The sequence below is a fragment of the Salmo salar genome, chromosome ssa11, assembly GCF_905237065.1.
Source record: "Salmo salar chromosome ssa11, Ssal_v3.1, whole genome shotgun sequence".
NCBI lineage: Eukaryota > Metazoa > Chordata > Actinopteri > Salmoniformes > Salmonidae > Salmo > Salmo salar.
Window position 1 is genome coordinate 87,576,932 of NC_059452.1, and position 27,110 is coordinate 87,604,041.

Here is a 27,110-nt window from a genome sequence, read left to right on the forward strand (position 1 = left end):
GCAATATTAAAATGTAGGCTATAGCGGCACCTGCTGGATGTAAGTGCAACTGCAGCAACATTAAAAACAGAAAATGTATTTTTCATCCTCAGTTGAAGACGAACATTTATCATGATTACAAATCTGGCAAGCCAATAAAGTGCACATAATTAGATTGAATTGCTTTTATTGAGTGGTACCTTGAATACATGTGTGTGCTTGAGCCAAGATGACGTCAAACGAGTAATGTGGAGTGTGCAGCCCCATCAGACAGGCTAGCCCAGATCAGACAGACTGTCCCAGGGGAAATCTCCTCTTGGCTTTTGAGTCTTCAACTTGTCTCATTTATTTCTCATCTATGCCTTGAGTTGAGAACTGCATGACACCAAAGCTGGTTACTACATTATAGACCATCTCTGATAACACTACAAAGACGACATTGAGACAGTTTGTTTGTTCAAGCAAAAAAAGTCAATTTTCGAAGACCTAGGGCACAAGAGGTGAATTCACGCGATGTTCTTCTGTGAATGAAGTCTAGAAACAACTAGAGGCTAATGCCTAATTAATACTAGGCAGCAGTGCATGTGCACATTAAACCATGCATTAGCTACAAGTGGTGCCACAACACTGGTCTGAGTTCATTGATGGTGCATGTTTAAATGCCTGCAGTCAAACAAAGATATGTAATAATCGGAGTACACACCTCCTTTGCACTGTGAAACTCGACAGTTAGAGAGCAGTATAATTCAGTATAATTCAGACGATTTCTTAATATTTAAAAAAATATATGACATTGAAACATTTCATTGCACAGGGTGGAATCATTAACCAATTTTGTTAAGATTTAACATTTTGTCTGTTCATAATGCACCCTCATCAACATTTGAGAAATCAAGACATTAGCTAAGGAATCTTTTTTTTACTTCTCAAACCCCGGCCTGGTCTGCTTGACAAGCGTTCCAGGAAGTCTCGCGATGTTGCGTCTCTGGGTTTAGAAACTCTGTGCCTATTCTATCAACTTAATTTATTATATAAACTACCCGTATACCTAAACAAGTCCGATTCAAACGTAATGTCAGACCAGAAAGGCCTGATAAACGATCACATCACAGAATCGCCAGCTAATGTTGCCCACTGCAACAATTAACCAGCTAAAATAGCGAACGTGAACCATGTTCCCCAAATGTAACATCACGCGGCAGCATAACGGCATTAATGACTATTAGTTATGCCTTTTGGTTACATGTACCTCTGTAGTTGTGTATCTTTGTCTTGGTAACATCACAAAAAACATCCCCGGCGAACGAGCTGATCTGACTGCTTGTCTGCCTCAGTGCCTCGTTATCGCCCGATCAGCTGTACCGGTCACGTCAGTGCTCTCTAACTGCAACCAATAGATATTGTTACAACTCTGCAATCAGAGATATTGCACATCGTTACAACACTGTATATATACGTAATATGACATATGAAATGTCTTTATTCTTGTGGAACTTGTATGAGTGTAATATTTACTGTTCACTTTGTTTATTTCACTTTAGTTTATTAATTTCACTTGCTTTGCCAATGTTAACATATAACCCATGCCAATAAAGCCTCTTGAATTGCATATATATTTCTTAAAGGAAGAGATAAGAATCCCTGCGGGAAATGAATGGAGAAACATAACGCTCCGCCCAGCAGACTGTCGACCAATCGCGTTCACGTTATCATGCTGCGTCACGCAATCCCTTCTAAAAGCCCGGGTATGAATCGAGAAACTTGCTTATTTTCCTCGAAAGAACGCAATGTCACTATTTCAAAGCTATACGATATTGCAGAGAACAAGTTCATTATCACATATATCGGAAAAGATTTGTAACGTTGTACCTCTTGTTCACGTAATTCATGCTAATGTTGTTATTTTGAGCTAACGCCCAAATAACTCCCATTGACTCCTTGATGGAGCGATCTCCCTGTCCTGGAATCACCCAGAATGCACCGCGCGGCCAATTGACAACATATGGGCAAATGTACACACAACGGGCGTAAATACGATTCCAATGGAGTTTCCCATCTCCTCAAAAGTATTTCTGCTGCAATCACCCTCTTCTTCTTCTTCTTCTTATTTTTCTTCTATTTTGCCCTGTTTATCAAGTGTTGGAAAAACTTGTCAATAATCAACTGACTGGTTTTCTTGATGTCAATAGTATTCTCTCTGGTATGCAATCTGGTTTCCGCTGAGGTTATGGATGTGTCACTGCAACCTTAAAGGTCCTAAATGATGTCACCATTGCCCATGATTCTATTGACTTGGCCAAGGCTTTTGATACGGTAGACCATTCCATTATTGTGGGCCGGCTAAGGAGTATTGGTTTCTCTGAGGTGTCTTTGGCTGGTTTGCTAATTACCTCTCTCAAAGAGTGCAGTGTATAGTCAGAACATCTGCTGTCTCAGCCTCTGCCTGTCACCAAGGAAGTACCCCAAGGCTCGATCCTAGTCCCCACGCTCTTCTCAATTTACATCAACAACAGCTCAGGCAGTAGGAAGCTCTCTTATCCATTTATATTCATATGCTACAGTCTTATACTCTGGCCCTTCTCCGGCTTTTGTGTTAAACGCTACAACCAGGCTTTCTTAGTGTCCAACAAGCTTTTTCTGCCCTTAACCTTGTTCTGAACACCTCCAAAACAAAGGTCATGTGGTTTGGTAAGAAGAGTGTCCCTCTCCCCACCGGTGTGATTACTACCTCTGAGGGTTCAGAGCTTGAGGTAGTCACCTCATGCAAGTACTTGGGAGTATGGCTAGAGGGTACACTTTCCTTCTCTCAGCACATATCAAAGCTGCAGACTAAGGTTAAATCTAGACTTGGTTTCCTCTAACGTAATCGCTGCTCTTTCACCCCAGCTGCCAAACTAACCCTGATTCAGATGACCATCCTACCTATGCTTGATTACGGAGACATAATTTATAGATCGGCAGGTAAAGGTGCTCTCGAGCGGCTAGATGTTCTTTACCATTCGGCCATCAGATTTGCTACCAATGCGCCTTATAGGACACATCACTGCACTCTATACTCCTCTGTAAACTGGTCATCTCTGTATACCTGTCGCAAGACCCACTGGTTGATGCTTATTTATAAAACCCCCTTAAGCCTCACTCCCCCTATCTGAGATACCTACTGCAGCCCTCATCCTCCACATACAACACCCGTTCTGCCAGTCACATTCTGTTAAAGGTCCCCAAAGTACACACATCCCTGGGTTGATTCTCTTTTCAGTTCGCTGCAGCTAGTGACTGGAACGAGCTGCAAAAAAAACAGTTTTATCTCCATCTCTTCATTCAAAGACTTAATCATGTACGCGCTTACTGACAGTTGTGGCTGCTTCACATGATGTATTGTTATCTCTACCTTCTTGCCTTTGTGCTGTTGTCTGTGCTCAACAATGTTTGTACCATGTTTTGTGCTGCTACCATGTTGTGCTGTTGCCATGTTGAGTTGCTACCATGTTGTTGTCATGTGGTGTTGCTACCATGCTGTGTTGTCATGTGTTGCTGCCATGCTATGTTGTTGTCTTAGGTTTCTCTTTATGTAGTTTAGTGGAGTAACTCTTGTCGTGATGTGTGTTTTGTCCAATATTAAAAAATGTAATCCCAGCCCCCGTTCCCACGGGAGGTTTTTTGCCTTTTGGTAGGCCGTCATTGTAAATACGAATTTGTTCTTAACTGACTTGCCTAGTGAATTAAAGGTCAAAAAATAAAAATCTTCTTCTGCCGCCACCTACAGTATTGACTGTGCATCAGCCTACTATTCTGTAGTATGAATTTATTACACTTTGTGAAAAAATTGCCCTACCAACTATCCCTGCACCCATTACAACCTCACCACTATTCCACTACTTTGGCTCTATCTGATCCTACTCCAGGCCTGCAGCCTGGGAGGACGGGACACTATAGTTCAAAACATCTTGTAACGGTTCTGCAGTAAAATCTCGTATGCCCAAGTACTTCTCTGCAGCTGCCACCACAACATCTATCCTATGTGATGAATGTTCCATTCCTGCTGTACAATTGACAACCATGGCCATGAACGCCAAAAAAACAACCTTAATGAAGCACGTTATTCCTATCACTCTCTATTGGCCTTGGCCTACTCACAGGGACTAAGGATCCCTCACCCTGGACTGACCTTCTTCTACTACTCTCTGCACTGCGTCAGCATACGCCACCTTCTGCACTACTCTGATGCTGGCAAACTCAACTTACTTTTCTCTCACTGGACACCTCTGATCTCCAGTACCATGGGTACCCCTAGTTTACAAACACAACATTGTCCACCAATACTACACACTCCTTTGTCGCCTGTCCTCCTGCACTCACATCTAGGAATCTCCCTCCTGCACACTGCTGCCACATGACCATAAGATTGACACCTAAAACACCGTAATGGATTCGGGACAAAAGCTCTCATGGGTTAATTGACACAATCTAACTTGACTTCATCTGGTAAAGACTCTGCATCATAACTCAGTAGTACAGACAGTGTCTTATCTGTTTCACCACGCTCTCCACCGGGTCTGCTTTGCACCTAGAAGCGGGTGTCACAGACACTGGGAATCTTCAACTTCAGTTGATCCTCCACAACACAACGCCACTCCAGTTATCACTTCTTTCAACGGTGCCCTGCTCCGGAGAGGAAAGCAAGTCACAGTTCTTGTCCCCAATCGCGTGGTGTGGAGCACACACTCCCTCTGGATGGCAGAAACACAAAAAATCTACACGATTCCACTTCGAGTCACTTTCACAGACCAAACATTCCCCAACCTCTTCTCCACCCAACCTTACACCACATATGGATCTCCCTGAAGGCATGGATCCATGCTCTCCAAAAATCTTACTCCCACTGGGCCAGAATCATCTTTGCCATCATCAGGACAAGGCTCAAATTCGACGGTCTTCACCTTCCACCGCAGTTAATTCATCCTCACTCTCCTCACATTCAATTTCCTTCTGTAGCTCTTCCAAAAGTTCTGTGTGATCCACCACTCCATATTCACTCAAAACATGTTCCACTTTTATCCTTTTTTTCCTACCCCCCACCTCATGGCCACAGTCTGATAAAACAATCACCCTCTCTTTGTTTACTGGGACAGTAACAAAGAAAAGATTACCTCAGCCTGGACAAGAGCTCATGCCTATACCTTTTACAGTAGGCTAAGCTTAGGTAAAAACTACAATAAAACATCACACACTCACAGCTTACTTGCTTTGCTTGCCTCTTAGGGCTATCCAACTTTTATCTTTGACACTTATGCCCACGTTGGTCCCTGATAGAGTATAAAATATCAGTCTATGGCCGTATGGCTACATGTCTAGATAGAAATAGGCCTCACCTAGAAACCTGCCGATATAAGAGTACGGAGGAGCTGCAGAGTGAAACACATACTGAAATGGAACTGAAAGGAATAAGAAGCGTTACTTTATTATGCAGTGTCAGCACATACAGCCACTTTATATTATATAATGTTTACTTACCCTACATTACTCATCTCTTATGTATATACTGTACGCCATACCATCTACTGCATCTTGCCATCTGATGTAATTAAATGTATCACTAGCCACTTTAAACAATGTCACTTCATATAATGTTTTCGTACCCAGCATTGCTCATCTCATATGTATATACTGTACTCTATACCATCTACTGTATCTTGCCTATGCCGTTCGGCCATCTCTCATTTACAGTCGTATGAAAATGTTTGGGCACCCTTGACAATTTCCATGATTTCCATTTATAAATAATTTGGTGTTTGGATCAGCAATTTAATTTTGATCTATCAAATAACTGATGGACACAGTAATATTTCAGTAGTGAAATGAGGTTTATTGGATTAACAGAAAATGTGCAATATGCATCAAAACAAAATTAGACAGGTGCATAAATTTGGGCACCCCAATAGAAAAATCACATCAATATTTAGTAGAGCCTCCTTTTGCTAAAATAACAGCCTCTAGACGCTTCCTATAGCCTCTAATGAGTGTCTGGATTCTGGATGAAGGTATTTTGGACCATTCCTCCTTACAAAACATCTCCAGTTCAGTTAGGTTTGAAGGTTGCCAAGCATGGACAGCCCGCTTCAAATCATCCCACAGATTCTCAATGATATTCAGGTCTGGGGACTGGGATGGCCATTCCAGAACATTGTACTTGTTCCTCTGCATAAATGCCCGGGTAGATTTTGAGCAGGGTTTTGGGTCGTTGTCTTGTTGAAATATCCAGCCCCGGCGTAACTTCAACTTTGTGACTGATTCTTCAGCATTATTCACAAGAATCTGCTGATATTGAATCCATGCGACCCTCAACTTTAACAAGATTCCCAGTACCGGCACTGGCCACACAGACCCACAGCATCATGGAACCCCCACCACATTTTACTGTGGGTAGCAAGTGTTTTTCTTGGAACGCTGTGTTCTTTTGCCACCATGCATAACGTCCCTTGTTATGACCAAATAACTCAATCTTTGTTTCATCAGTCCACAGCACCTTATTCCAAAATGAAGCTGGCTTGTCCAAATGTGCGTTTGCATACCTCAAGCGACTCTGTTTGTGGCGTGTGTGCAGAAAAGGCTTCTTCCGCATCACTCTCCCATACAGCTTCTCCTTGCGCAAAGTGCGCTGAATTGTTGAACGATGCACAGTGACACCATCTGCAGCAAGATGACATTGTAAGTCTTTGGAGGTGGTCTGTGGGCTGTTTTTGACCATTCTCACCATCCTTCGCCTTTGCCTCTCCGATATTTTAGTTGGCCTGCCACTTCTGGCCTTAACAAGAACTGTGCCTGTGGTCTTCCATTTCCTCACTATGTTCCTCACAGTGGACACTGACAGCTTACATCTCTGCAATAGCTTTTTGTAGCCTTCCTCTAAACCATAATGTTGAACAATCTTTGTTTTCAGGTCATTTGAGAGTTGTTTTGAGGCCCCCATGTTGCCACTCTTCAGAGGCGATTCAAAGAGAACAACAACTTGCAATTGGCCACCTTAAATACCTTTTCTCATGATTGGATGCACTTGTCTATGAAGTTCAAGTCTTAATGAGCTCACCAAACCAATTGTGTGTTCCAATTAATCAGTGCTAAGTAGTTACAGGTATTCAAATCAACAGAATGACAAGGGTGCCCACATTTTTGCATAGCCTACTTTTCACATCTGATTTAATTTCATACAACGTAATATTGCTACACTAAAAATCTTTGTCTGGACAATACCCCTGTACTCAGCTTTTATTAGAAAATGAATGGCATGCCACTGTGATAATTTTCTGTGACGACAGAGAAAATTATTATGCAGCCTCAGATGGGTGCCCAAACTTTTTCATACGACTGTATATATTTTTATGTACATATTCGTATTCATTCCTTTACACTTGTGTGTATAAGGTAGTTGTTGTGAAATTGTTAGGTTATATTACTTGTTAGATATTACTGCATGGTCGGAACTAGAAGCATTTCGCTACACTTGCTTTAACACCTGCTAACCGTGTGTATGTGACAAATAAATTTGATTTGACTTCCTCTAAAGGTGTTTGTTTTTATATAACACTTAATAAAACATGTCTGCACAAATATGAATTAACCTAAACAGAGCACTCAATGTACACAGTGAACAAATGTTGATCTACTGACTGTATTAAAAAACAAACAATCCACCATTGCAAATATAGCACATGGGACAGAAATCGCAGTGAGAGATTGTTCCCCCCTTTACCACACTACCTTGCTTTCCCACCCCTAGTGAGGAGTTGTATGTGAAAAACGGAATGCACAATACTCTGCCTCAGTTTGGAACATTCTGTTCTCAGTACAGATGTTATCTAGCCAGTGAGCACTACACCACCGCCTTAAAACAACCAAAAGGACTGTATGTTGACTGATCAGCAACAAACTGTGCAAATTTTCACATTTGTTCAGATATAATTACTGTAATGCTTAATTCCAAAATGATCTTTTATAAGAAGACACAGGAACATTAGGATATTCCATTCTCTAAGGTTATCCTAGGTTATGTAATCCTAAATTCTGTGCCATATTAAGAATACAACATCTTATGGTTGTGTATGTACATCCAGGATATTTCAAATCATGGTGTCATGTGAACAAGGCAATTACCTATTCACTGTTTGCAATGCAATTGTATTTTTCTAATCATATCTATAGCCTAACACATGAATAATTGTATTTGAATTATTAGACTACCTGAATACTACTTGTAGCCACACCAATCTGCTTTCAAGCCATAGTATGCTTGAATACTAAGATGGCATTTGACAATTCAAGCCTGATGTCAGAATCAAGCTTTTTTTTAAACTGATGTAATGGACATGGCATTATATCAGCAATATTAAAATGTAGGCTATAGCGGCACCTGCTGGATGTAAGTGCAACTGCAGCAACATTAAAAACAGAAAATGTATTTTTCATCCTCAGTTGAAGACGAACATTTATCATGATTACAAATCTGGCAAGCCAATAAAGTGCACATAATTAGATTGAATTGCTTTTATTGAGTGGTACCTTGAATACATGTGTGTGCTTGAGCCAAGATGACGTCAAACGAGTAATGTGGAGTGTGCAGCCCCATCAGACAGGCTAGCCCAGATCAGACAGACTGTCCCAGGGGAAATCTCCTCTTGGCTTTTGAGTCTTCAACTTGTCTCATTTATTTCTCATCTATGCCTTGAGTTGAGAACTGCATGACACCAAAGCTGGTTACTACATTATAGACCATCTCTGATAACACTACAAAGACGACATTGAGACAGTTTGTTTGTTCAAGCAAAAAAAGTCAATTTTCGAAGACCTAGGGCACAAGAGGTGAATTCACGCGATGTTCTTCTGTGAATGAAGTCTAGAAACAACTAGAGGCTAATGCCTAATTAATACTAGGCAGCAGTGCATGTGCACATTAAACCATGCATTAGCTACAAGTGGTGCCACAACACTGGTCTGAGTTCATTGATGGTGCATGTTTAAATGCCTGCAGTCAAACAAAGATATGTAATAATCGGAGTACACACCTCCTTTGCACTGTGAAACTCGACATTACACATCCTATAGTATAATTCAGACGATTTCTTAATATTTAAAAAAATATATGACATTGAAACATTTCATTGCACAGGGTGGAATCATTAACCAATTTTGTTAAGATTTAACATTTTGTCTGTTCATAATGCACCCTCATCAACATTTGAGAAATCAAGACATTAGAACACAATCGATATCGTTTACGAATGATCATAATCGTGGGTAGCTTCTTACATACTCAAAATTCCCCTAGCGTTTTTGGTCTGTAGCAACCGCTCATGGAAAGACACATGTAACATAACTGGTAAAGACTTTAGTTCTTGGTTTCCAAGATGAGGTCTGTACAGATCAAAAGTGTCCAGTGATATTCAGTGTCCACTACATGGGTGTTTTCATGCACTGCAGAAATGCACTGTTAAGTTACAAATCTGGGGAGTGCCTAGCTGTTGCAACGGAAGGAAACACTGGCACTGCACAATGTTACATATAGATATGCATAGTTACATATAGATATGTAAAGTATACAAAACATTAGGAACACCTGCTCTTTCCATGACACGGCATCCAGGTGAAAGCTTTGATCCCTTATTGCTATCACCTAAAAAAAAAATCTGCTTCAAATCAGTGTAGCTGAAAGGGAGGAGACAGGTTAAAGGAGGATTTTCAAGCCTTGAGACACGGTTTGTGTATGTGTGCCATTCAGAGGGTGATTGTGCAAAGCTAAATATTTAAGTGTCTTTGAACAGCGTATGGTAGTAGGTGGCAGGCACACCAGTCTGCGTGTGTCAAGAACTGCAAAGCTGCTGGGTTTTTCCATGCTTAACAGTTTCCTGTGTGCATCAAGAATGGTCCACCACCCAAAGGACATCCAGCCAACTAGACACAACCGTAGGAAGCATTGGAGTCAACATGAGCAAGAATCCCTGTGGAACGCTTGACACATTGTAGTCGATGCCCCAACGAATTGAGGCTGTTCTGAGGGCAGAAGGTGGTGCAACTCAATATTAGGAAGGTGTTCCTAATGTTTTGTACCCTTGGTATATATATTGGAGATAGTTGCTCAGACTGGAACAGGACATCCTCGAACCAAAACACAACCTCTTTCACTTCCCCCCCTTTCCTCCCCACTTATCCATACAATTGTCCCAATATTATTCTATAATATTATAAACTTACGGTAGTTATTACCAGATCAATGGGGCACCAGGCACCACTAGACATACCACCTCAAATAAATATGGGTTTCCATGCAATAGCTCTATCTATTTTGTAACTCTTAATCAAAATATCTCAAATAGGTTGTCTCTCTAACTTACTTTGTTGCGCCACACGTGCGCACACACACACACACACACACACACACACACACACACACACACACACACACACACACACACACACACACACACACACACACACACACACACACGAGGCCATGCTTGGGAAACACACTGGTCGGTGAAGGGGACAGAGAATGTTCTTGAAGTTTGGCATGGAGGGCTCCGTCTTTCTGGAACACACACAAATACACACACGGACAAAGAGTTGGCCACATGTCAATGTGTTTGCAGCATGTGGACCCCTCCCTCGGCTTGTCCATCAGTCCCTCAGCTCTGCCCTCCAGTGATGTCACAGTCCCAGGGGTGGAGCCTTAGAAGATCTCAGGGCATTGGCTCCAGTCCTGTCTGTCTTTGGCCTCCCAGTATCCACCCCTGTACACGTAAGTGCTTTCCCCCGTTGAATCATCTGTCCTCCTCTCAAACCACAGTGGCTGGAAGCCCTCGATGTCTTGGCCTAAGTAGTCAGAGACACAAACATACACAGATGTAACTCAATATGGGTAACATCTTGCTGACATACACTGTATTGCAATTGTCACACTTTTGCTTCCTAGTTTCTATACTGTAATCTCTCTTGAGATGTCCTTTCACTCCCCTCCTCACCTTCCTCCAGGACCTGTGTGGCCTGTGCCTCCCTCTTCCTCCTCTCCAGCCTCTGTCGTTCCTCCAGACGCTGTTTGTGGGCGTTGGCCTCGTCCCATAGCCCCGCCTCCATCAGCCGTTGGTCGGGCCTCAGGCGGCTGTCAGTCGGGGCCACGCCCTCCTCAGGTTCGTTCAGGGTCAGGGCCAGGGAGGAGAAGAAGTGCATGTTCTCAGAATTCTCCCTGGGGAGTGGAGAGAAAACACTGAGGTGAGACAGATAGATAGGATGGACAGAGGGAGAGGGTGAGTAGCGACGGGTAGTGATGTGGGAGTAAGAAGTGTCGCAAGGATGCAAGAGGAGTGGAATCAAAAAGGTTTACGTGCTTAAGGCTGACTTGATAATATGCAGGCAGGTTGATCTTACGGGAGAGGGTATTTCTTCCACAGCACTTTGGGCTGGAGGGTCTGATAGAGGGTCTTCTGTTTGCCCTCTGACCCTCCACATCCCCGGCTACTCTCCACTATCTTGGCGCTCTCCATCTTGTCGTCCCAGGTCCCAGACAGAATGTGATGGGCCGTGCCCTCGCTGTCTGCTACCACACCTGTCACCTGGAGTCACAACATCAGAGGGAGGGAGGAGACATTGAGGATGTGGGAAGGACTGCCCCTGTTTCTAAAACCATAGATTTACCTTGCGTGAGAGGTCTCTGGAGAAATAACTGTAAGGGACAAACTTGAGGTGGCAGGTGTCCTTGGTCCTGTGGTTGACTATTTCAATGTCCCCAGACTACAAAGAGAAAAACACAGGCTATTTATCCCATGCCACAGGCTGATGATTCTCCTGGTGGAAATTAGCTTCAGCATTATCTACACACAGTCAACAATGTGATTACAAAATACTTCTGGTTTATCAATGTTAGCAATATATCATAATCATTACTATTGGTGTCATTAATCCTGAGGGACAATGTTGAGAGTGAGGACAGCAAAGCAGGACAGGGAGGGATGGAGATAGATAGACGGGAAAAAACAGATTGGATTGTGTTTTTGGCAAACATGGAGACCTGATGATTCATGCAGACATAATGAGAGAGCAGAGTGAGGCAGATTCTCTACAACACCGCCCACCACAGGAGGCTGCTGAGGGGAGGACAGCTCATAATAATGTCCGGAATGAAGCGAATGGAATCAAACACATGGAAACCATGTCGCTGTCTCTGCCTGGCCGGTTCCCCTCTCTCCACTGGGATTATCTGCCTCTAACCCTATTACAGGGGCTGAGTCACTGCCTTACTGTTGCTCTTCCATGCCGTCCCTAGGAGGGGTGCGTCACTTGAGTGGGTTGAGTCACTGACGTGATCTTCCTGTCTGGGTTGGTGCCCCCCTTTGGGTTGTGCCGTGGCGGACATCTTTGTGGGCTATACTCGGCCTTGTCTCAGGATGGTAAGTTGGTGGTTGAAGATATCCCTCTAGTGGTGTGGGGGCTGTGCTTTGGCAAAGTGGGTGGGGTTATATCCTGCCTGTTTGGCCCTGTCTGGGGGTATCGTCGGATGGGGCCACAGTGTCTCCCGACCCCTCCTGTCTCAGCCTCCAGAATTAATGCTGCAGTAGTTTATGTGTCGGAGGGCTAGGGTCAGTCTGTTATATCTGGAGTATTTCTCCTGTCTTATCCGGTGTCCTGTGTGAATTTAAGTATGTTCTCTCTAAATCTCTCTCTTTCTTTCTCTCACTATTGGAGGACCTGAGCCCTAGGACCATGCCTCAGGACTACCTGGCCTGATGACTCATTGCTGTCCCCAGTCCACCTGGCCGTGCTGCTGCTCCAGTTTCAACTGTTCTGCCTGCGGCTATGGAACCCTGACCTGTTCACCGGGCGTGCTACCTGTCCCAGACCTGCTGTGTTCAACTCTCTAGAGACAGCAGGAGCGGTAGAGATACTCTGAATGATCGGCTATGAAAAGCCAACTGACATTTACTCCTGAGGTGCTGACCTGTTGCACCCTCGACAACCACTGTGATTATTATTATTTGACCCTGCTGGTCATCTATGAACATTTGGGCTACGTACTGTTATAATCTCCACCCGGCACAGCCAGAAGAGGACTGGCCACCCCTCATAACCTGGTTCCTCTCTAGGTTTCTTCCTAGGTTCTGGCCTTTCTAGGGAGTTTTTGCCAGCCACCGTGCTTCTACACCTGCATTGCTTGCTGTTTGGGGTTTTAGGCTGGGTTTCTGTACAGCACTTTTGAGATATCAGCTGATGTAAGAAGGGCTTTATAAATACATTTGATTTGTTTGATGTATTCGATACCATTCCACCCCAGTCATTACTGCGACCCCGTCCTCCTCAATGAAGCTGCCCCAACCTCCTGTGCCGCACTTAATTTGATCACTTTTGTTGCTGAGAATTGTCATGCGCCGCAGGAAATGCAGAACAACTTTGTGTTTTACATAAATTCACTGAAAACCCACAGTTACATTAAGAGAATTGCACTTTTCATGCAGCCTACTTTTGGCCAGCCAATAGCCTAACCACCAATCAAGCACCATTAAGGACTAAATGTTCAAATCCTGTTGCTGCAGGATTACTTAGCTGTGACAATATAGGTCTTTTTTTTTTTGTTCATCCTACATCTGTATATAAACAATAGGGATAAACGGACTGTATACAAATACACAAACACACATTAAATATGTGAGACACTCACCTGGTCAATCCACAGTTTGCCCACTATGATGTTGTGCACCGTGGAGGTGACTTTGCCCCACACATAGTGATTCCCACTGGAGTGGAACTGCAGGTGGATGCAGCCTAGAGAGAAAGATAATTCAAATAAACAACATTAAACAAAATGTCTAATTAAGATGGATTTGAAATAGCTATGTGACATGATTCTGTATATGTAACCAGTATTTAGTGCATATTGGAGGACAATGTATGTACTGGGTATGCACGGCACACCTAATGGCATTACAGAGATGTATTTCCCTCTGAACTTGCTGTCGATAGTGATCTCCTGCCACAGGGTCCAGCCTCGCTGTGACGTCACATGGTGGGCGGCGGCTGGGGGGTGGTGACTGACCTGAGAGAGCAGGAGGAGGAGGGTGACGTCATCAGTAGGGCGTGGGCCATTCTGTTTGTCTCTGTGCATCTTAGACATACATGTTTCAGAGAGAGAGCGTGCCGGGGTGTTCCGGTGTGTGTGTTGTGTCTGACCTGCTCGCAGATGGAGCGGTAGCCGAAGTCGTCCAGCCGGTCCAGCTCGTAGGTCTCCCCCAGCAGGGGGTTGAAGGGCTTGGCAGTGCGGTGGATGGTGGTGGAGTAGGAGGACACAGAGAAGGCTGCCACCAGGCACATCTGCTCCAGAGACGATTCGCAGCGAGACGCCCGGTCTAGCAGGTCACTGTACTCTAGATCCTCAGTCAGACGCTGCAGCATCGACAGGGGCTCGTTGAAGTTTACCTGAGGTCACACACGTAGGCAGACACACGTTGGAGTTGCGTCCTGCGTTTAATACACAAACACTAGTACAGACCGCATAATCACTTCTCGTTTCTCTTACAGGCATAGGGATCTTGGACAGCTCCTTGCCGATGCAGTTCTTCATGATGCTCCACAGGTTGAGGGAGTAGTTGGGTTTGTTTGGGATGCGGCTCCGTCTAACTCTACGCAGCTGCACGTTGTTGGAGCCAGAGTCCTGAGGAACACATGCATGGTCAACCACGGTTAATCAGGTAAGCGGAGGTATTACAGGATAGACCTCAACAAATCTTATTTCACCCTAAAGTATTGTATCATACAATCCCTGAGGCCCTAAGGCAGGGTTCCCCAACTGGTGTCCCACGGGCGCTTTTATTGGCCCCCCCAAGTTTTCTGAGCAAAAAACGTATTCCCACACATAAAAGAGAGACACGTGACCGTATACAAATGTAAGCAAGGTTTAAATTTAATAGGTTTTAATCAAACATTTTATATGTTTGGGCTTCTTACGGTTAATTTGCAGTTAATTTACAATAATACAAATGATTTGTAATTAGGTTCCGGTCCCCCGACCATCCACTCATGAAAAAGAAAATGGCCCGCGGCTGAATCTAGTTGATGATCCCTGCCCTAAGGAAAGATGACCTTGTCTATGGTTTACTAAACCTCTGTATGTAAAGAGGTGGTAAAGCATAAGACTGCAGACTCACATTCTCATTGTGGCTCCATTCATTATTGGGTAATCCTCCACTCATGATACTCTGGTTACTGCCGGAGCGTCTGAAACACAAACACACTATAACTACCATATACACAAAACACAGTCAAATGAATTCATTATACATAATAAAGCCTAATGAATTATGCTGGCATCGTCAGATTACATCGCTATATGAATGAACTCTACTTGGTCCCATCATCAGTAGAGATAAGGTCAGTGACCCTGACTGAGGAAAATTCTGGTTCTGAATCTGATGCAACACATGTAATAACTAATGTTTCAACAGCAAGATTCCTTCATCAGGGTTTCATCCCAGTGACCCTGACTGACCTGTGCTGGGTGTGGTCAGAGGCGGTCACTGTGATGAAGGCAGGGGAGTCCTCCATGGCATCAAAGAACTCTGTGTCTTCATTCTCATCACTGGCGTCCCCCTCCTGCGTTCTCTCACCTCCGTCTGCCAGATACACAGGATAATTACAGTTTGAGTTAGGGTGTTTTTGTAGATCTTATTTCTCAAACCGGAGTGCATTTATGCTACAATAAATGAAATTCTGAAAGATAAACCAGCGACATCCCACTATGAATGCAGTCCCAGGGATGACCAGAGGAGGGACAGTTTCTTGTGAGATTCTAATCCATACCAAGCAATAACCTGCACCAAACTACCACAGTAGGAGCTTAAACCATTGACTGTATTCTAATCTTAATCAAATATGAGAGAACAGACTGGTGTGTGTGCGCGCCGCTGACCTGGGTGTGTGCTGGGAGCCTCTCTCCAGGCCCTCTCCAGGCTGTTGTGCTGCTTGGCTAGCTGTTCAATAGTCTCCTCCAGGTGGTGGCGCTGTTCTCTCTCATACTGCAGGGCTCTCTGCCACCTCCGGCTGTGGGTCTCTGCTACGTCCAGGAAGTCCCGACAGGCCTGAGACCATACAGAGGAGAGGGCAGCCACAGAGGTGACAATATATCAATGACACCTCTAAAGTTACAGAGCATAGCTACAACACACAGTCCAATATAATAAACACTCCTATTGATCATGGCATTAAGAGTTCTTATTGTTGTATTGATCAAAGCAGTAGGATGACTACAAGCATTGGTTATACTGAAAAATTGATTGAAGTAGCCAGTAGGCGTTGTACTGAAATGTTGGCAAAGTGTTAGCAAAGTGAGTCAGTCCTCACATTGATCATAGCATTGGAGGTGATGCGGAAGAGTGTGGCACGCTCGTTGACAGTCTTGAGTTTGTCGGTGCCGTCGGTGGCCGTACGCAGATCCTCGAGCTCGCTGAGGGATCGCTGCAGGGCGGCGCCGTGTTTGCCAATTAGCTCGTTGCAGGTGCTCAGGTCGTCCAGCTTACTGGCCAGGGTCTTCAGAGCCCCCTGGGTCAGGGCTCGGTCAGGCTGGGGCACAGGGGCCTCGTCTCCAGAGTCATCTGTACAGACAGAGGGTGGTAGAGATGGTTAGAGGGAGCAGCACTGAATTTGTTCCATTCATTCAGGCATTTGCTTACAAAGCCATATTCTTAGAATAGCATTTATAGAGTCAATCTGCAAGTGGAGAAGACATTATGATTGATTTGAAGGGCGGAATGTGTTCTTTCCTTTCGTGCCCTCGGACGGTCATACAGTTTCCATTACGGACGAGAAGATGAGGTAGAGATACTGTAGACAATTATAATTGTGATGCAGGCAGAGATAAAACAATAACTTCTCACTGACAAAGAGATATGGAGACAAAGATGGAGAGATACCAGAGATGTGAAGTTATGTATGGGAATAGATTGAGTGTGAGAGTGGGGGACGGAAAGAGAGATATTAACGCTATACACCGTTGTGACCCCGCCCCGCCAACAGGAAGCTATGAATTACATTTCTATGGTCACTGTGGAAACACAGGCCCAAGCAATTGGAGGACTGAGTCATATTTAGCAGCGGAGGGAGAAAAACGATGACGCATTTCACTTCCCTCCGCTCCTCCCCCGTGTTGGTACCATCAGTCACAGCAGAGGCAGACATATTCCTGGGGTGCGATCATTATGTGGACTTGAAGGAGCTCAGAGAGAGAGAGGACAGGTGGAACAGACAGACAAGTCTCTCAGTGAGAGCAGCAGTGTTACAGACATCTCAGAGCTGCTGGAGCCTGGTGTCTGAGACACCCGCCACAGTCACCTAGATCTCCACAACCCTGCCATCTGCAGCCTACAACAACCAAGCCATCTGGAGTCCTACCCTGTAGACTAGATTATTGAAACCTCGTAACTTGAATCTTACTGTTCACTGGTAGTCTAGGACATTAGACAAGATGGAACGGTAGAGAAATCAACATTGTAAAACCCTGACACTTTACATGGAGCCAGAGGCATCAAAAAGCCCCAAATCAGAACAACTCAAATTATAAACAGCCCTTGCTGTCTAGAAATAAAATCTACGCTACTCGTCTCCATATCGACAGAACTTTGCCAAACTCAAACACTACTGTTGTGTGTATCCAGTGGTTGTAAGTAAATGTCAGAACAAACTATGTAAATATCAAATACCTACAGTAGATTCTACCATAAAAATACAGATCTGGGCCAAATCCATCAGCTTCGGCATTTGCCTGATTCATGTGACATGCATGCATATATAAGCTACAATCTCCCAGGCAGGTTGTCTGAATCAAGGCCAGTGTCAGGCAGAGCAGCCTTGGAGTGCCAGACAACAGTGAAGGACTCCCATGCTGTTATTAGAGAAAAAACAAAATCATGGAAAGTGGATTTATGAGCTCTCAGGGGAAGAAGATTAAAATGAGAGAGTGAAAACTCCTTTAGACATCTGCAGTGGTCCGATGACACATATACAGCACATGGGGAGAGAGACAGATAAGAGCACCCAGGAGATATCCCTCACCCTCTCTCTCACACACACCTCTAACAGCAGCTCTACATGGTGATGCTATGACACCAGTGTACTATGCTAAAACAATTGTCACTAAACCTGTGACTCTGAATAGAAGCACACCCCTCCTAGGAAATGTAGTCTAAATGGACTGTGATAACGCAGTCTAAATGGACTGTGATAACACAGTCTAAATGGACTGTGATAACGCAGTCTAAATGGACTGTGATAACGCAGTCTAAATGGACTGTGATAACGCAGTCTAAATGGACTGTGAGTAATATCTGCTACACAGTAGAAGGAGATGAGGAGGGCTGCATGGTATGTTTGTGTCTGTGCGATCGTTAAGTACATCATCTGTCATGTGTGGGAGTCAGAGGAAAACATGTCAGCAGATAACTGATAGAGATGGCTATGACTCATACATCTGAATAACTCATGTGTGACAGTGATCCGCCCCTACAGGTGATGGAGAGGGAACCCACAATGCGGATGGGCAAAGGAAAGATGCCAGGAGAAGGAGTAAGGAAAGAGGAGAGACAGGTGGTGTGAGCTACTGTAAGGTGTTACAAGTGGATCAACAACATTGTAGTTACTCCACAATACTAACCTAATTGACAGAGTGAAAAGAAGGACGCCTGGGGTCTCCATATTTTTAAGCATAGTGGTGGCTGCATCATGTTATGGGTATGCTTGTAATCGTTAAGGACTGGGGAGTTTGTCAGGATAAAAAAACAGAATGGAGCTAAGCACAGGCAAAATCCTAGAGAAAAACCTGATTTAGTATGCTTTCCACCACACACTGGGAGATTAATTCACCTTTCAGCAGGACAATAACCTAAAACACAAGGCCAAATCTACACTGGAGTTGCTTACCAAGAAGACAGTGTGTTCCTGAGTGGCCGAGTTATAGGTATGACTTAAGTACTTTACAGCACTGAGTAGATTTAAGTAAATATACTTTAAAGTACTACTTAAATAGTTTTTGGGGGTATCTGTACTCCACTTTACTATTTATGACAACTTTCTAAAGACAATTATTAACTTTTTACTCCATATATTTTCGCTGACACCCAAAAGTACATTTTTAAGACGACTTAGCAGGACAGGAAAATGGTCCAATTCACACACTTATCATGAGAACATCCCTGGTCATCTCTACTGGCTCGGATCTGGCGGACTCACTAAACACAAATGCTTCATTTGTAAATGATATCTGAGTTAGAGGTCGACCGATTATGTTGAAAAATCATAATCGGTATGTATATATATATATATATATATATATATATATATATATATATATATATATATATATATATATATATATATATATATATATGTAATAATGACAATTACAGCAATACTGAATGAACACTTGTTTTAACTTAATATAATACATCAATAAAACCAATTTAGTCTCAAATAAATAATGAAACATGTTCAATTTGGATTAAATAATGCAAAAACAAAGTGTTGGAGAAGAAAGTAAAAGTGCAACATGTGCCATGTAAAAAAGCTAACGTTTAAGTTCCTTGCTCAGAACATGAGAACATATGAAAGCTGGTGGTTCCTTTTAACATGAGTCTTCAATATTCCCAGGTAAGAAGTTTTAGGTTGTAGTTATTATAGGACTATTTCTCTCTATACCATTTGTATTTCATATACCTTTGAATATTGGATGTTCTAATAGGTACTTTAGTATTGCCAACCTAATCTCGGGAGTTGATAGGCTTGAAGTCATAAACAGCGCAATGCTTGAAGCACAGCGAAGAGCTGCTGGCAAATGCACGAAAGTGCTGTTTGAATGAATGCTTACGAGCCTGCTGCTGCCTACCACCGCTCAGTCAGACTGCTCTATCAAATCATAGACTTAATTGTAATATAATAACACACAGAAATACAAGCCTTAGGTCATTAATATGGTCAAATCCGGAAACTATCATTTCGGGAAAAAAATGTTTATTCTTTCAGTGAAATACGGAACTGTTCCGTATTTTATCTAACGGGTGGCATCCATAAGTCTAAATATTGCTGTTACATTGCACAACCTTCAATGTTATGTCATAATTTTGTAAAATTCTGGCAAATTAATTACGGTCTTTGTTAGGAAGAAATGGTCTTCATACAGTTCAAAACAATTGATTGTTTTTTATAAGTTTAATGCTAGCTAGCACCTTACCTTGGCTCCTTGCTGCACTCGCATAACAGGTAGTCAGCCTGCCACGCAGTTTCCTCATGGAGTGCAATGTAATCGGCCATAATCGGTGTCCAAAAATGCGGATTACCGGTTGTTATGAAAACTTGAAATCGGCCCTAATTAAATCAGCCATTCCGATTAATCGGTCGACCTCTAGTCTGAGTGTTGGCGTGCGCCCCTGGCTATCCATAAATTTTAAAAACTAGAATAGTTTGGTTTGCTTAATATAAGACATTTGAAATGATTTATACTTATAGTATAGTTTAGCAATTACTTTTACTTTTGATACTTCAGTATATTTAAAACCCAAATACTTGTATACTACTTACTGAAGTAGTATTTTACTGGGTGACTTTTACTTGAGTCATTTTCTTATAAGGCATCTTTACTTTTACTCAAGTATGACAATTGGGTACTTTTTCCACTACTGAATCTAATTGAAAATCTATGGCAAGACCTGAAAATGGTAGTGTAGCAATGATCAACAACCAATTCAACAGAGCTTGAAGAAATCTGAAAAGAATAATTGACAAATGTTGCACAATCCAGGTGTGGAAAGAGACTTACCCAAAAAAACTCACAGCTGTAATCGCTGCCAAAGGTGCTTCTACAAAGTATTGATTCAGCAGATATTTTTGTAAATTAGATATCTGTATTTAATTTTCAATAGATTTGCATAAGTCAAGGGGTATGAATACTTTCTGAAGGCACTGTAAATCAAGGGGTATGACTACTTTATATTGATGGGTTGGCGGGACTTTTAAACATCTTACCAAAATTATGACTAGGTCGGTTGGCGGAAATAAAAGTACAGGCTTTTTTGCCGACAATACCTTTCAGATATAAAGGAAAGTCAGCAAAAAGCTGGCGGCATGCTAAAGTTGCCGGCAAAACGTCTTGCTCTGCTGCAATCATCTAAGACAACTTTGTGTGTCCATCTATTATCATCTAGAATGTAATTACTGAAGACCTCTGTTATAATCATCAGTAGATCACACACATAGCCCATACACTCACTTTCCCCCTCTCTCACACACACCTTCAGTAAACACCAATCTAATTAACTTCCCTTGGTACAAAACAATACCACAACAACAATAACAGCTCCTAAATATGGGGGCAACTCTTCAACAGTGCCCAATCTCAGTGACCAGTGAATTAAAGCCGAGATCATGAGGCTAATACTCAATTAAAATCCACAGCTCTGCGAGAAGAATGATGTTTACTATTATTGCACCAAGTCAACTGACTTCCCTGACTCACCACTCGCCAGGCTGTAAGAATTTGTTCTAAGCTGACCCGTTAAATAAAGGTTAAGTAAACAAACAGATGACTTTAAAGTTTAAACCCATGTCCATAAACACAAGCATACACAGACAAACCCTCCAGAGGGTAAGAGTACTGTGGAACGAAGCAGAGGCACAACCCCTCTCCTATGAATGAATGCAGAGCCCTGAGAAAATCAGTCATAAATCCTATCTGTAGAAAAACATGCATTACATGTATTACCACCACCTGTCATATTTAGGTCAGTTCAAATCAGTAAGGAGCTAAAGATAGATCTTTGACTGAGCATTGCCGCAAAGAGAAGCGAACACATTAAAGATGCCAAATAACATTTAATAATCAGGTACTCACATTTGTTCCATTGTGCAGCTGATAAATGAAGTCTACCCCACAAAATAAGTCTACCCCACTGACTGTCAAAGTGAATTACCATGAGGACAAAAAACACCTGACAGTACCACACAGGGAATGAATCCACTCACAAATACACACACTAACCCCTCCACTATAGCTTACTTGACAATTCTTTCCTCAATATAGTTGTTGCAGGAAATAAATACTTACAGAGGAAAACTCATTAGGAGGCTGCACTCAATCTCTTTCTCTACAGTGCAGATGGAGAGAAAATAGTCTTAATGGAAATATGAAGCATCTCTCTCCCCATAGCAGTGGGAGGAGTATAAATGCTGGAAGGTCACTTCATTCAACTCTGGCTGTCGTCATACTCAGAAAGGGAAGGGTATGGAGGGAAAGAGAGAGCAAATGTGTGAGGGAAGATAGAAATGAGATGTAGGGCAGAGAGAGAAGAAAGAGAAAGAGATGCCATTACAAGCTGTGCCCTTGCACCATCCTTCGCAGTCACCCTCTTTTCCACAAGCTCACTAAGTGCAAATCAGAGAACTGGACTTAAACCAGCAATCAGTGAAGACAGCTCAAAACTACACAGTTCAATTAAGAAAATGAATTCTCAAGGACACCAGAGCAGTGCCCACTGTTAGCAATGCAATTAGCAAAAAAGCCACATGATAGCTTGTTGAAATGACTGATGAGTGACAGTCTCCATTGGAGGTTTTTAAGGGAACAGAACCAACCACCACAAGAATTATATTCAAATGTTGCATTATACATAGAGAAAACAGGAACACTTGTCCCAAACGGTCAACATTTATTGAGCAAGTCCACCACCTTGTGGTTGATTGCATGAATGACACTGGTAACCTTGACACATAACGCCACATTATAAGATTTGTTTACCTCAGGTGCTTAACCTTGAAAATTCCAAAAACAGAACCTGCAATTAGTGGATGCTTTGACAGTTAATGTCCCAATATACATTTTCACCTCCAATGAGACGTAAGCCAAAGGTAAAATATCCTAGTCTCAATACTTCGCCATAACTTTTTCATAATGTAAATTCTAATTCCTTTCAAAAGGGTCACAAATCACTGTCATGTACAGCAGTAAAAACAAATCATACAGTGTTGTCATAATTTATTTTGAATGTAAGCTAAACATTCTTCACCCACTCTCCCATTTAAAAACATCCCAATCCACCCAAACATATGATTTTCCACTGTCTCTCACCTGATTGGTGCATCATGTGACTGGCGTTGGCCTTAGCCTGTTGGAGGGCAGAGACCCAGCGCTGACTCTCCCCATCTGAGGTGGCCTTCAGGTGGTAGCTCCGCCCTCCGCTGGTTAGCACCAGGTGGCACGCGTCACCCACTTCAATGTGTGCCGTGGTCAGGGAGATGGTGCCACGGCAAGTGTGGGCCATCTCTGCCTGAGTCCTAATGCACAGAGACGCACACACACCAACACACGTACACACAGAGACAAGGGAAAAGAGTCTGCTGACTAAATCTAGTTCTACAGAGACAGAAATGCCACAACACGGCACACACACATGCACACCACACAAATGCAATTATTTATATTTCATAGGAGTACAGTATCTCATGGTTTGTTACACCTGCACCTACTTAAGCATAGCTGATGTGAGTGCTTGGCAGTGTATTTGTGTGTGCATGTCGGTGCAATGTGCATGCGTTGGTTATGCCAGGGCATTTAACTCTTTATTCTGTGCTGGCACTCAAGAGTACAGTTACATAAACACACACAGCAGAGCAGTCATGTATTCCCATCAGAGACTGTAGGGCAGCCGGGGAAAGTGGTGATGTCCAAGTGTGTCCACACACACCTCTGACAAATACCTCACAATTAGTGCATAACAGTCTGGCTGACATCCCTCTTAACTGGTTTTAGGGAACTGTGCCTAACAACTGTGAAGGCCGTTACTGAATCAGAGGACCACACGTTCTAAAAGTATCAGATAAAACATGTCAAACATCTTATACTTCATAATGAAATGTAACGACCTAGGTGGGTCTCGTAGGTTGTTACATAGATGTGCAGTGTCCTACACGCTGACAGTCATTCCTGTAAAAAAAAAAAAACCACACAAAAAAAAGCTCTTCCAATAGGAATCTCATCTAAAATATTATTCACAGCTTCATCTATAACAATTACCTACATGAAATGTGCAAACGGCATCATATAAGCAACCATAAATATAGACTCATTGGTCAGTTTATTAGTTACACCACCGGCTAGAATGTGCAAAACGAGTGACCTAAGCGACAGAGAGTGGTATGATCGTCGGTGCCAGGCGCGCTGGTTCCAGTGTCTCAGAAACGGCCGGGCTCCTGTGCTTTTCACGCACGACAGTGTGCGACAAACAAACATCATCATCCAGTCAGCGGCAGTCCTGTGGGCGAAAACAGCTTGTTGAGAAAGGTCGAAGGAAAATTGCAAGAATTGTGCAAGCTAACAGGCTGGCCACAAACAGGAAAATAACAGCGCAGTACAACACTGGTGTGCAGAACGGCATCTCGGAACACACAACTTGTCGGTCCTTGTCATGGATGGGTTATTGAAGCAGATGACCACACCGAGTTCCACTACTATCAGCTAAAAACAAGAGGACGTGGCTCCAGTGGGCACGTGGTCACCAACACTGGACAATTGAGGAGTGGAAAAACATTGCCTGGTCCTACGAATCCCGGTCCCTACTGCCTCATGCTGATGGTAGAGTCAGGATTTGGAATAAGCAACATGAGTCGATGGCGCCATCCTGCCTGGTGTCAACAGTACAGGCTGGTGGTGGTGGTGTAATGGTGTGGGGAAGTCCCTTGATACCAATTGAGCAACGTTTGCACGTCACAGTGCACCTGAACATTGCCTCCAGAACAGCCGGAATTATTCGGGGCTAAGAGGGGTCCGACCAAGTACTAGATGGGTGTACCTAATAAACTGTCCACCGAGTGTATATTCATTCATTTGGAGTCTGATAAGTTTCTATTTTTCTGCTTTTGCCTAATTGTCTCCCACACATTCTGCATTTATGCCCGGTCATTGACTGACTAGAGAATTGCCTTACTGTGGGATGATGCTCATCATGGCATGCTGTTGTCAATTGCCAAATATCTTAACAGACTTTTTTTGGTGAGTAATGTTGGTCCAACTACAGCAGTTTTAAAGTTACCTGTTAACGTTGCTGTATTTATATTAATTTTGCACGCCAAGCAGTCTACAGACTGTCAACTACATGATTCATCTGAAATTACAGTCGCTGTGGGATTGGTTCTAAACTGCACTTGACGTTGCTTGCATTAACGCAGCTATCTATCTAACTAGCTTTCTAACGGTTGCATAGTTAGCTGCTAGCAATTACCTGTAATATGACAGAAGGCCGTTGCTAAGGACAAACCACCGGCGTTGGTAGCCCTTCAAGTAGTTAGTCCATTTATACAGCCAGCCTTTGTAGGTGTCAGACCCCGCAGGTTGCCCCCCTGAAGAAGTAGGGGAAGAAAGCAAACTCTTCCCCGGTTCACTCATTTGCACCAGTGTCAGCGGTAGATGGAGTCAAAGGAATCAACACTGAGCTGCTAACGTTAGCTGGCTACTAGCTAGCGCTGGAGGGATGATACTGCTAGCTAGCTTGCCTATGAACGACCGCGACACCGTACCCATGAAGTAACGCCGACGAGGTAACCCACTGTAGCTATTTACTAGTAGTTCAGCTATACGGAGTGGGGCTACCACGGCAATGGAAGGCGTGTTTAGCTCGCTTGATTCCCCCGAGCCGAGCGTTCAGCACAGATCCTGGTGCGAGTAAGGGAAGAAACGTGTGACGTAGATGCTCGGCCAAGTCCAACACTGGTTTACGACAAAGATTGTCTATAATATTGACAAGATATTCGAGTAATCGCTCTAACAAAGGAAATACATGTCCTCAAAGATGGGAGGAAGCAAGATCAGTCTGCGGTCCAAACCGGATGCAGTTTAATTGCCATTTTAAGTGGAGGTCCAATTCACTACCGTTACACCCTCGGCCTTCGATTTAGCTCGAGGGAGCGAGTGAAGAACTTTGATCACTTGTGGGGTTGATAAGACACACAATTCAATCCAATCTGTAGTCACCTGTCAAACAATGGTGGCCGCGAAGTGTCAAATTTAAACAACAAGGCTACATTTTCGGAATGTCAGACAAAATCATGACGCTAGTTTTCTAAAAAATATATATACAGTACCAGTCAAAAGTTTGGACACACCTACTCATTCAAGGGTTTTTCTTTATTTTTGCTATTTTTCTACATTGTAAAATAATGGTGAAGACATCAACACTATGAAATAACACATTTGGAATCATGTAGTAACCAAAAAAGTGTTAAACAAATCAAAATCCACTACCATTTAAAAGTTTGGGGTCACTTAGGAATGTCCTTGTTTTGAAAGAAAAGCTTTTTTTTTGTCCACTAAAATGACATAAAATGTATCAGAAATACAGTGTAGACATTGTTAATGTTGTAAATGACTATTGTAGCTGGAAACGGCTGATATTTTATGGAATATCTACATAGGCGTACAGAGGCCCATTATCAGCAACCATCACTCCTGTGCTCCAATGGCACGTTTTGGTAGCTAATCCAAGTTTACCATTTTAAAAAGCTACTTGATCAATAGAAAACCCTTTTGCAATTATGTCAGTGTAACCGATGTGAAATGATTAGCGGGGTGCGCGCTAATAGCGTTTCAATCGGTGACGTCACTCGCTCTGAGACCTTGAAGTAGTTGTTCCCCTTGCTCTGAAGGGCCGCGGCTTTTGTGGAGCGATGGGTAACGATGCTTCGAGGGTGGATGTTGTCTATATGTGCAGAGAGTCCCTGGTTCGAGCCCAGGTAGGGGCGAGGAGTGGGACGGAAGCTACATCAGCACAGCTGAAAACTGTTGTCCTGATTAAAAAAGCAATCAAACTGGCCTTCTTTAGACTAGTTGAGTATCTGGAGCATCAGCATTTGTGGGTTCGATTACAGGCTCAAAATGACCAGAATCAAAGAACTTTCTTCTGAAACTCATCAGTCTATTCTTGTTCTGAGAAATGAAGGCTATTCCATGCGAGAAATTGTCAAGAAACTGAAGATCTTGTACAACGCTGTGTACTACTCCCTTCACAGAACAGCGCAAACTGTCTCTAACCAGAATAGAAAGAGTAGTGGGAGTGCACAACTGAGCA

At 43.1% G+C, this 27,110-nt stretch overlaps 1 protein-coding gene across 6 annotated transcripts; it reads right to left on the reverse strand.

Annotated features, from left to right (window-relative positions):
* Positions 1 to 149: 149 nt before the first annotated feature.
* Positions 150 to 25,957, reverse strand: LOC106563185 (oxysterol-binding protein 2-like). Of its 6 annotated transcripts, none has more exons than XR_006757672.1 (15): positions 25,269 to 25,957; positions 23,120 to 23,325; positions 16,354 to 16,604; positions 15,923 to 16,091; positions 15,503 to 15,626; positions 15,162 to 15,231; positions 14,534 to 14,668; positions 14,188 to 14,433; positions 13,933 to 14,053; positions 13,679 to 13,782; positions 11,662 to 11,757; positions 11,395 to 11,579; positions 10,992 to 11,212; positions 9,039 to 10,842; positions 150 to 682 (listed from the first exon to the last, which is right to left on the reverse strand). XR_006757672.1 is itself a non-coding variant. In XM_014128499.2 (15 exons), exons 3-15 carry the CDS (start codon positions 23,310 to 23,312, stop codon positions 10,700 to 10,702), a joined length of 2,058 nt encoding a protein of 685 aa, XP_013983974.1. In that variant the 5' UTR covers positions 23,313 to 23,974; positions 24,168 to 24,302; positions 25,269 to 25,955; the 3' UTR covers positions 8,506 to 10,699. The 6 variants fall into 6 exon arrangements, 5 of the variants coding, with proteins under 5 accessions (XP_013983974.1, XP_013983972.1, XP_013983975.1 ...); XM_014128499.2 differs by lacking the exon at positions 150 to 682 and adding an exon at positions 24,168 to 24,302 and having other exon boundaries at positions 8,506 to 10,842; positions 23,120 to 23,974; positions 25,269 to 25,955; XM_014128497.2 differs by lacking the exon at positions 150 to 682 and having other exon boundaries at positions 8,506 to 10,842.
* Between the last annotated feature and the right edge of the window lie 1,153 nt (positions 25,958 to 27,110).

Excerpts from the sequence above, each read along its gene's own strand:
- LOC106563185 (XM_014128497.2), bottom strand. The coding sequence starts at position 25,432 with ATGAGTGAACCGGGGAAGAGTTTGCTTTCTTCCCCTACTTCTTCAGGG. Across the intron at positions 15,232-15,502 it reads TCTGACCACACCCAGCACAG|ACGCTCCGGCAGTAACCAGA; the intron begins GTCAGTCAGGGT and ends TTTGTGTTTCAG. Across the intron at positions 13,783-13,932 it reads CATCTCTGTAATGCCATTAG|GCTGCATCCACCTGCAGTTC; the intron begins GTGTGCCGTGCA and ends CTTTCTCTCTAG.